The 9,924-nt window shown below is 41.9% G+C and overlaps 1 protein-coding gene across 1 annotated transcript; it reads left to right on the forward strand.

Annotated features, from left to right (window-relative positions):
- The first annotated feature begins 3,052 nt into the window (after window positions 1-3,052).
- LOC122020975 (cyclin-D3-2-like) lies at window positions 3,053-4,679 on the forward strand. Its single transcript, XM_042579042.1, has 3 exons — window positions 3,053-3,975; window positions 4,052-4,164; window positions 4,235-4,679. The coding sequence occupies exons 1-3, from the start codon at window positions 3,267-3,269 to the stop codon at window positions 4,472-4,474; spliced, it is 1,062 nt and encodes a 353-aa protein (XP_042434976.1). The 5' UTR covers window positions 3,053-3,266; the 3' UTR covers window positions 4,475-4,679.
- The last annotated feature ends 5,245 nt before the right edge of the window (window positions 4,680-9,924 follow it).

A 9,924-nucleotide genomic window follows, 5' to 3' on the forward strand; every position in this document is an offset into this window, starting at 1 on the left:
TCATAGTTTGTTGCTCCCCCTTCATCGCGGCTTTCTTTTGAAGATCCTCCCCTTTCATCGATGCTCATTTCTGAGGAACTTTCGGAGTTCCTCTAGTGGTCTGCCATCAGGGCTAATCTGGTGTACTATACTTGTTTTGCCTCTAATGATGATGATTTGTCCCATGTCACCTTCAAGTTCTTGTGCTTCGATCTTGTTGTTCTTGTGTCCTTGTCTTTCTCCTTCTTCTATATTTTTGGACAATCATGCTTGATGTGCCCTTCTTCTTGGCAGTTATTGCATTGAACCCTCCTTTTGCTTCGAAGGTGCTTTTTATCCTGCGACTTATTAAATTTATTAGATTTAATAAACTTACTAAATTTTCTTACCATTAGGGTCGCTTCTTCTTCATCGATTGACGCTTCAGAGTCTTGTTCATCCTTTTGGGCTTTCAGGGCAAGGTTGTAATTCGACTTCTCGATTTCTTTGGGATCTGCACATCGAGTTTCGTAAAGTTCAAAAGTCGAAACAAAGTTTTCTAGTGTACTTACCTCGAAGTTCTTAGAGATGTAGTGTGCATCTACTAAGGATGATCATTCTGGAGTTTTCATAAAAGCGTTAAGTGCATACTAGATAGAATCACAGTTTGCTACCGATTCTCCATGATAGTTGAGCTAAGTGATGAGTTCTTTGATCCTTAATTTGAGTTGAGATACCTTCTCTTCCTTGTTTATCCGGAGGTTAGTTAGCTGGATTTGGAGGATGCCCCGTCTTACTAACTTGGCATCCGAAGTACCTTTATATAATTTTAGGAATTTCTTCTAGAGCTCTTTGACGGAGTCGTAGTTGCCGATCCGATTGACCTCCTGGGATGGAAGAATGTTCAGCAGATGGAACTTTACTTTACCGTTCACTACGAAGTCGGCTTGTTCTTTTTTTGTCCATAAGCACTTTTTTCATCTCCTTGTTTGTCTTTGGGGATTATAAAATCATATTTTATTATTAAAAGTATTTCAAAATTTATTTTAAAAATACCTTCATCTAGCGCTTTCGTTGCGTGAAGTCTCCCTCGAACTTCGGTGGATGAATACTTGAACCGGTCATCGTCTTGTTTCTTTAGAGGTGCTTAGTCGTTCAGAAGCTGTTTGTCTCTGATACCAATTGTAGATCCCAGTGTGGCTGGCAAGAGGGGGTGAATTATTTGCAAAAATAAAAATAACCCCTTTCTCGATCTTTCAACTTAGTTGTATAGCATAATAAAAATAAAACAAAAATAAACTGAACAACTAAAGAATGTAAGATAGTTGTCTACTTGGTTACAACCTATATGGTTGTTAATCCAAGGCATTGAAGAAAGATCCACTAGAAAGTACTCCTTTGTTGAAGGTAGAGTACCTCTCACACACTTTTAAGCTTACAAAAGACTAGGAAAATGAATACAAGATTTGTACTTCAGTTGTTCTTTAATTCTTAGCTCCACGGGGTTTTTTATAGCTCTTGGAAAATCTTATCTGTGGCTTGAAGGCGCCTCCAAGATGGTCCAAGGCGCCTTCAATATGACAAGTTTTATCACCGAAGATAAAACTTTATCTTTGGCTAACGGTCATTTGGAGTCTCCTTTAACATGCTTGAAGGTGCCTTCTATGAGGGCTCGCACCTTCCTCTAGTAGCTGCTGGCAAACTCCAACAGCTTCGTGTGGGTGATTTCGGCCATCCGAAATTGGGCATACCCGAACCCATCTTCACGCCTTCTGGAGCAGACTTCTGCTCTAGTTTCTCGTCCCTTAGAAGAGCCGCACACGTTCTTCTAGTCCATCGGTATACTCTTCCACAGCTTTTGATACCTCGGATACACCTAGCCCGTCGACTTCTTTCCCCTGCCATTATTCTCGTTCGCTACGTCTTCTGCTTGACTTCTTGTGCTCCTAGGTTCTTGCACACTTAGATACAAGGTATCAAACACAAACATGACTTAACTTAACTTAGTAGACTACATCAAAACTATCACGAGGTACTTACACTAATTTCTACTATTTGCATCGCTTCTTCTCGCTACTTCAATCCTTATCGGTTCTTCGTCGTTCTCTCCTCCCCTCTCCCTCTTCATTTTTTGTTATAACTTTTTACTTATTATTCTTCTTCTTATATTATAACGTATTAATCCATTTGTTTCAGCTCTTTTATATATTGATACAGATACATCAATTCATCTGTATCTTATTGATTTTTCGAGAAAAATCAATCATATCTATCCTTCTCTATATCTCATCAATTTTTTGGATAATATAAGACATTCTCACTACATAACTTAAAGAATAATTAATAATCTAATTTATATTTTATTTTTAATTAAAATTATTATACTAGCATTGAATAATATTATTAAATTATTTAACAGTAAATATTTATTTTTTATAATTTATGTATTATATTAACATGCAACTGCACGATAACAAGTAATTATAATATTTCTTTGCATGGTCATGCCATGACTCAACTTGCCTTTTATGTTATATATACACTAAACTTGCTTGGACCTCACTAAAATTAAATTGGTCCTCTTTCCATCTAATTTAACAAAGCGGCCTACTATTATTTCTATAGCCCATTAATTCTACCAAATTAGCAAACACTGCTTTGCCTCTCTTGGAAACTCTAAAAAAAAACGAAAAAAAAAAAATCTCTCATTTACATTATTATTCTTCATAAATTTTAAATTTGACCCTGAAGGATGATATGGATATATCTGATAGATCATGGATCTAGATTTTGAGAAGAATGAGTCTCCATATACCTTTTCCTAATTTATCATTTTTCATAGATTTTTAATTTTAATTTTTCTTTTTCATTTACATGTATATGTTTTGATGTCCTTGTTCTTTCAAAAGCACTTTTCTATCCAATAAATTTGGATGAAATCTTAAAATAAAATAGAACTTGCTAAAGCCGCACCTGTAAAATAAACAAGTAAAAAAAAAAAAAAAAAAAAACAGGGGCAGGTGAATGGGCAAAAACCCCCCAACAACTCGCCTGCCAATTAAAGCCCTCTCTCCTTCCCCATTCATTTCCTTGCAGGCCTTTTGCCCCTTCCACAGCACGGAAAAAAGGGAGAGGAGACAGCAGCAGCAGAGCCGCTTGGTGGTGGTGGAGAAAAGAGACGAGAGAGTGGAGAAGGAAGAATGGAGACGACGGCCGCTTCTTCCCTTGCTTGTTTTGCTCTCTTTTGCTGTAAAATTTTGTTACGATGAATCGAGCATTCCGTTTCTTTCCAGTTTGCTGGAAGAAAAATGGCTCTTTTATCTCTTTACGATCATCTTTATTGTCAAGAGGAGATCGAAGGGTTGGAAGACGAGCAGCGTAAGGAGCTGCCGCTTCCGGCGGCCGAGGCCGAAGAAGAGTGGGAGGAGTTTCTTTGTTCTCTCTCGATTAAAGAAGTGGAGTTCCTCCCCAAACCCTTTACTGATGAGGGCAGCGCCGGCGCCGGCGATGGCGAGTTCTATCTGCGTTCAGCGAGGACGACGGCGGTCGAGTGGGTGGCGCAGGCCGCCGCGCGGCACGGCTTCTCGGCCGTCACGGCGCTGCTCGCTGTGAACTACCTCGACCGGTGCTTCCTCCCTTGCTCCGCTCGCGGCGAGCTGCTCCGGCTCCAGGACAATAAGCCCTGGATGGTGCAGCTCGCTGCCGTGGGGTGCCTCTCTCTGGCTGCTAAAATGGAGGAGACTCGCGTCCCACTTCTGGTCGACCTCCAGGAGACGTCGGAGGACGGCGGATTTTTGTTCGAACCCAAGACCATCCGGCGCATGGAACTCCTGGTGCTCTCTGCTCTCGGGTGGCGGACGAATCCCGTCACTCCTCTATCCTTCATCCACCACCTCCTTCCTCGCATCTGCTCGAAGGGTAAAACCACCGAAACCGACTTCGCCGGCGCCGGCATTGTCCACCGCGTACGCGCACTGACGGCGAGGTGCGAAACGGCTCTTCTATCGGTAATGGCGGGTAGGTAGTCTTCGAAACGCTCGTCCTATATCGATTTTTCAATGCATCCCCTCAATGCTTGGTTTATTTACCAAAGATCGGAGATGGGTTCGTTATCCGGCATCCGTATGGGCGGCGGCGACCCTACTCGAGGCCACGGAAGCTTCCGCAGACGGCGACCACCACCTCCTTTTCCTCAACGCCCCAAAGGTAGAATCTTTTCTGTTCCTCCGTTTCTTGGTTCTGCTCCATAAACTAATGGACAAATCATTCTCAACAGAAACGAGTGGAAGAATGCTATCAGCTAATCCTGGAGAGGACACGAACCGGCAAGATTAGCCACAAACGCAATCGCTCCTCTGTTTTCCGCTTCAGTTCATCGCCGGCGAGCCCGAGCGGGGTGATCGGCTCCTGCTTCAGCTGCGAGAGCTCCTGCGACTCATGGGCGGCGCCTCCTTCCAAGAGAAACAAAGGCGGCATGAGCATGCCGCTGGCGGACGGAGAGGATGGTGTTCATTAAGGCTTCATCAATTCATACAATGCCTGTAAACCTTGTCCCCGCCATGGCTCGACCTCTTCCCGGAGCAATTTTGGTACTCGATCGAGACGAGCAAGAACAGTAGAGACGGGAGACATTGTGGTTCAATATTAATGACGAAAACAAATTGTATTCCATCTTCTTCCCGTTCAACATTCCTCTGTAGGCCATGGCTTTAATGCCTTAACAATCGTGTCCCTGCAGTCTGGTGGCTTGCCTAGAGACAAGTGATGGGAAAAAAAAACAGAGAAAAGAACATATCACATTGCTCTTCACCTCTAATAACTCCACATTCTACTTCAAATCCTTGTGGAAACTAGTTTTTCGAAGGATTGCACAACTTATTAAACTCCTAGGCATAGAAATAAAAGGTTTGAATTCCAAATAAAGAAGAACAAGCACATGCAGATAGCTTGGTTTGTCTGCATCTGAACAAGAGTAGATATGGACAATGGAAGGATTTGCCAAGGCATACGGAGGCTTTGACCTCGATGACAGGTTGAGACTCATCTCCCAAAGTCGCATTAGCCTCTTCTCCTTGTCATTACTTGTTCCAACACATAAATCACCCCCACAAAGAAGTTTCTACTAAAGATAGTCGATCAGTATTTTTTTTTAAAAAAAATCATTTTAGTGTTTTTGAAGTCAGACTCAGACCAGTGTTCTGGGCAAAGAAAACTTGCCTTGTCCTATTACAAGTCAGTCGTATGGCTAACAATGGAAAAGGCAAAGGGAGTGACGGGTCATTCCAATGAGTGTGTTCTTGATTTGAGCCATGAATCATGTTCTTCGTGGCCTTTATGCCTCCAATAGAGCCAAAGGAGAGGGATTAGAGGCACTGTTTCCATTGAAATCAATAGTATTGGGTTTTGGCAAAGTATTGATTTAATAGACCCCCAACATACTTGAGTAGTTGTTCCTCTACCTTCATGAGTGAAGTTGATCAGATAACTTTCTTCATTTCAATGAACACAGTGGGTACGAGAAGCCAATCTTTCAATTGAGGAACTATTATATTGTGTAATCATTGTATGAGTGCCATGATTTGATCATCTTCATCTAAACTTGCTGAGGCACAGTAGTGATTTCAGAAGCCGAAGAATGGAAACATGGTGGTCAGTAAAATGGAAAAGTTCTGAGTACGCGGACAAACAGGGAAGCAGACAGTCAATGCATGCACAAAGTTTTAACATAATTATGATCAAAGTCTGGGGAAAGATCAAGCATGTTAGATTGTTTTTGCATTTTGAATTTGAAAGTGAGATGTTATTTTTCTGAGACAAAGGAAAATAACGAGAGGTTGGTTTCACTGTTCTTATATGATGCAATTATTGTGGAAAAATCTCATGGGGATGCCCTTTTTTTTTGACTCGGTCCTCCACGCTTCTCATGAGAGCATCTTTCACTCTCTTCTATGTACCTTATATTATTTATTTATTTATACTTGTTGCAATTAGTTCTTTAGTTACAGTGGGCAAAAGGTTATATATATATATATATATATATATATATATATATATAGATGTAGATGTAGATGTAGATGATGTGTTAAAAACTTAATGTTTCAATGAAATCTTTAGGGCGTTTCAAAATTGTGTATTTGGAGTAAGTTTACTCAGATTGAATGAATAATTATTATAACAATAATAATAATACAATGTGTAAAATAATAATATTAAAATAAAGTCTACAATAAAAGATCTCTTATCAATATGAAACACTAACTAACTAAATAAATAAATATTCGACTAGTGAAGAACCAAGAATATTGTTCTAATCCAAATAGTAATATTGTTTAAGAGCAACAATAGTAATACGTTGTATGAAAGCTCGCCTTTCGATGATTTGGAGATGAGAGCAAGGTAAGGAATGCCAACCAAACATTACAATAGTAGGAGAATCTCTTACCCAATAAAGAAAGATGAATGCTCATACCATGTGTAATAATCCGAAATTAAAGAAGTCAGAACAGCTCAAGAAATCGAGGTATATGTGGGTTGGGCCCAAAGGAAAGGAGTGAGGTAAATTCGGCACTCGGGCTTGACGTAGTAGGGTTTGGGAGACAGGGTTTTGTACTTGGGCCTCAGACATAATAGGATATGAGAGACAAGGTTTTGGTATTCAGGCCTAGGAACTAGGCTAGGAACCGGATGGTGCTAGGCATCCGAGATTTGGGTTTGGGGAACCGCAAATGAGAAGGATAAAGGTTTAATTGGACGGGAAATTAGTTTAAGAATGGCGAGTAATGAAGGCTATCATGATGATGAGCGTTAATTATTATAAAAGGAGGTGACCGTGCGATTATTACCAAACAAGTGGACAATAATGATAGTTGACGATCGTTACAAAAGGGAAATTGTAAGCCCATAGCGAAGATTGTTACTCAATGGAATTATTAAAATGACATGGGTAATCGAAGGAAAAAGTATGTTCTTTCTCACTAATAAAATTCTCATTCATTCTACTACAACTCTATTTTCTTTTTCTTAAATCTTACTTAAACATTGGAGGGGATAAGATGGACGCCCTTTGAGTATTTGTTAACTTTGAGCAGGACACTATCTTCTAAGTGTTGGAACAGAGTTAATCTGGAGAGGGAATGACACAAAGCTTGAACAAAAATTGAATCCAAGACGTGTAAACACTTTCCTTAAAGAGTTAATTACCCCCGCTATCTTGCTAGATCGAATTATAATAGGCAATCTCTTCTAAGATACAATAAATTCACAAACAACAAAGTAGCAAATTTTTTAATTATTTGTATAAGAACGTAAAATGATTACAGTATCTTTAATCTGGCCAATAACATTTATTTATAAGGTTCTTAGGATATCAAACAACCACATTGGTTCACAAAGAGACACGGCTATTTGTTCAAAAACGAACTGGACAACTATTGTTTTATAAAGAGACACAATTGTTGCACTACAATTTTTAAACCTATTTGATGTTTTTTAACTGTTATAATGCAAACTAACTTTCAACATTCCCCACTTAGTTTGCAATGTAATTCTAAACTAACACTTATAGCTATCACACATTAAAGAAAGTGATTTTCATCTTAAACTCTCTTATAGTGTAAATAAGTCATAAGTCCATGTCAAATGATTGGTGACTTATTGCTTAAACCAATATTCAATCATACCTTAAACTTATCATACATATGAGCCATCAATTTCATTCTCTGATTCACATACTTTTAGCACATTTAATGGCCTTGTGCTCATCCTAGTATCATAACCATTTACAAAAGCTTTACCCCAAACTTTTAGTAGAAGAGACACTACTTGATTACATAGGTGGATTCATTATCTCAAGTGTTATTAATTGACCTAATTAAATACTTTTGAGATAATTTCATTAAGAACCTAAGTTCAACCTACTCACTTAAGAGTAACAAAGTATGCACCTTGAACTTGGAATGGTACACACGAACCAGGTGCTCACAATCATTTAATAACTTGTTTTTACCCTTTAAACCTCTCAATCTAGGAAATACTAGAAGGAGGTTGGGTTTTCATCATTAAATAACTTTAGATTAGGGATTTCAATCCCATTCCCGATGTTGTTAAACTTAGTAAATTCTAGAGGTTTGGTAAGCGGATTTGCTAAATTCTTATGTATTCTAATAAACACAATAGAAACAACATCATTATTAAGCATTTCTCTAATAAATGCACGCCTCAAACTAATATGTCTAGATTTTTCATTGTACATTTTGTTCAATGCTCTAGACATATTAGTTTTACTATTACAATACATGGTTATAGGTGGTGATCCGGCGGTAAGAATGGGGGATCCACTTCCTGAAGGGTCTCAGCTTGAGGACAGATGGAGGGCTGACTAAGCAGTTAACGGCCGCGCCGAGCAGCTGAGTAGGTCCGAGCGGAACCAAAGATAACCCAGCCAGGCTTGGGCTTCTGACGCCAAGGCAGGAGGATTGAATGGCCGAGCGGGGCATTTGCTCGGCTGGAACCGAGGGGCCGAGCGGGTTGTCCGTTCGGCCAGGATAAGGGCGAGGATACAAAGGTTAACCGAGCGGCCTATTCGTTCGGCTCGAGATATGGGATGTCAGCAGAGGCATGTCTAATGATTATGCCGTACACAGAATTTCACGATAGAAGATCTTGCCGTCACATCATGGAGAGGTTGATACAGTAGCGGTATGGCCTCATGGATGCCCTTCTGACAGACCCATACCTGTGCATGGTCGAAAGCAGGAGATTGCTTCGATTGGCGCGCCCATGCTTCTTGGAGAGGTCTATATAAGGTCTCCATTTCTTCACCGGAGGTACGCGAGTCTTCATTCTGCAGCCACCTTCTTCATCCATTCCTCGCCTGACTTGAGCGTCGGAGGGCCGTCGCCGGGACACCCCCCCGGCTCGGTTTTGTTGCAGGTTCGCCGGAGCACTCGAGGATCCAGCAGGGAGCGCCACGTCCCCAGCGTTCGTTGACCCCTGGTTCGGACAGGATCAAATTGGCGCCGTCTGTGGGAACGCACCTGTATCCGAAAGGGAACAATGGACGAGGCTGGACGACAACACACGGTGACGCTTTCGACGGAAGAACTCGACGCTCTGGTCGAGATGAGGGCCGCCAAACTTGTGGAGTTAAAACAAAAAGCATCAGCCGAGCGGCCGGAGCAACAAGCAACATCTGCATCGGGTGGCCGAGCGGACGCACCTCAAGCCACCGTTGCATTCCATCGGGCCTTATTCCGCACCCCTGAAGTCGGGCCAGCTCGGAGAGATAGAGGATCTTCCTCCGACGAAATGCCTAGGTGAGACGCCAGAAAGGGGAAAACCCCCCGAGTGGACTCATCTCCCGAGCGGATCAATCGCCAATTTTCGGAGGCTATTCTACGAGACCCTCTGCCTAAACATTACGTGCCCCCGGCGATCGGCGAGTACAATGGAACAACAGACCCGGATGATCATCTGGGTAAGTTCGATAACACAGCTACGCTCCATCAATATACAGATGGAGTAAAGTGCCGAGTCTTTCTTACAACTCTCTCGGGATCGGCTCAACGGTGGTTTCGGAGGCTGCCGGACGGATCCATCACTAGCTTCAAGGACTTCCGAACAGCCTTCCTCCACCACTTCGCCAGCAGTCGGCGTTATCAAAAGACAAGTGTCAGCTTGTTCGCCATCAAGCAAGAGCCGAGAGAATCGCTTCGAGCTTACATACAGCGATTCAACCAAGTGGCGATGGATATTCCAACGGCCACATCGGAGACGATGATGAATGCCTTCACGCAAGGCCTTGTGGACGGGGACTTCTTCCGGTCGCTCATCCGAAAGCCGCCCCAAGATTATGATCATATGTTGCACCGGGCCAATGAATATATCAACGTGGAGGAAGCGCAGGCAGCCAGGAAGAAAGAAACACCAACCGAACGGGCTCCTCCTGCCGAGCGGAGACCCTTGGCC

The sequence above is a fragment of the Zingiber officinale genome, chromosome 9A (assembly GCF_018446385.1).
Source record: "Zingiber officinale cultivar Zhangliang chromosome 9A, Zo_v1.1, whole genome shotgun sequence".
NCBI lineage: Eukaryota > Viridiplantae > Streptophyta > Magnoliopsida > Zingiberales > Zingiberaceae > Zingiber > Zingiber officinale.

Bases quoted from the DNA above. Each gene is read 5' to 3' on its own strand.
- LOC122020975 (XM_042579042.1), top strand. From the start codon at position 3,267: ATGGCTCTTTTATCTCTTTACGATCATCTTTATTGTCAAGAGGAGATC. The intron at 3,976-4,051 runs GTAGGTAGTCTT...TATTTACCAAAG, and splicing joins TCTTCTATCGGTAATGGCGG to ATCGGAGATGGGTTCGTTAT. The intron at 4,165-4,234 runs GTAGAATCTTTT...CATTCTCAACAG, and splicing joins TTTTCCTCAACGCCCCAAAG to AAACGAGTGGAAGAATGCTA.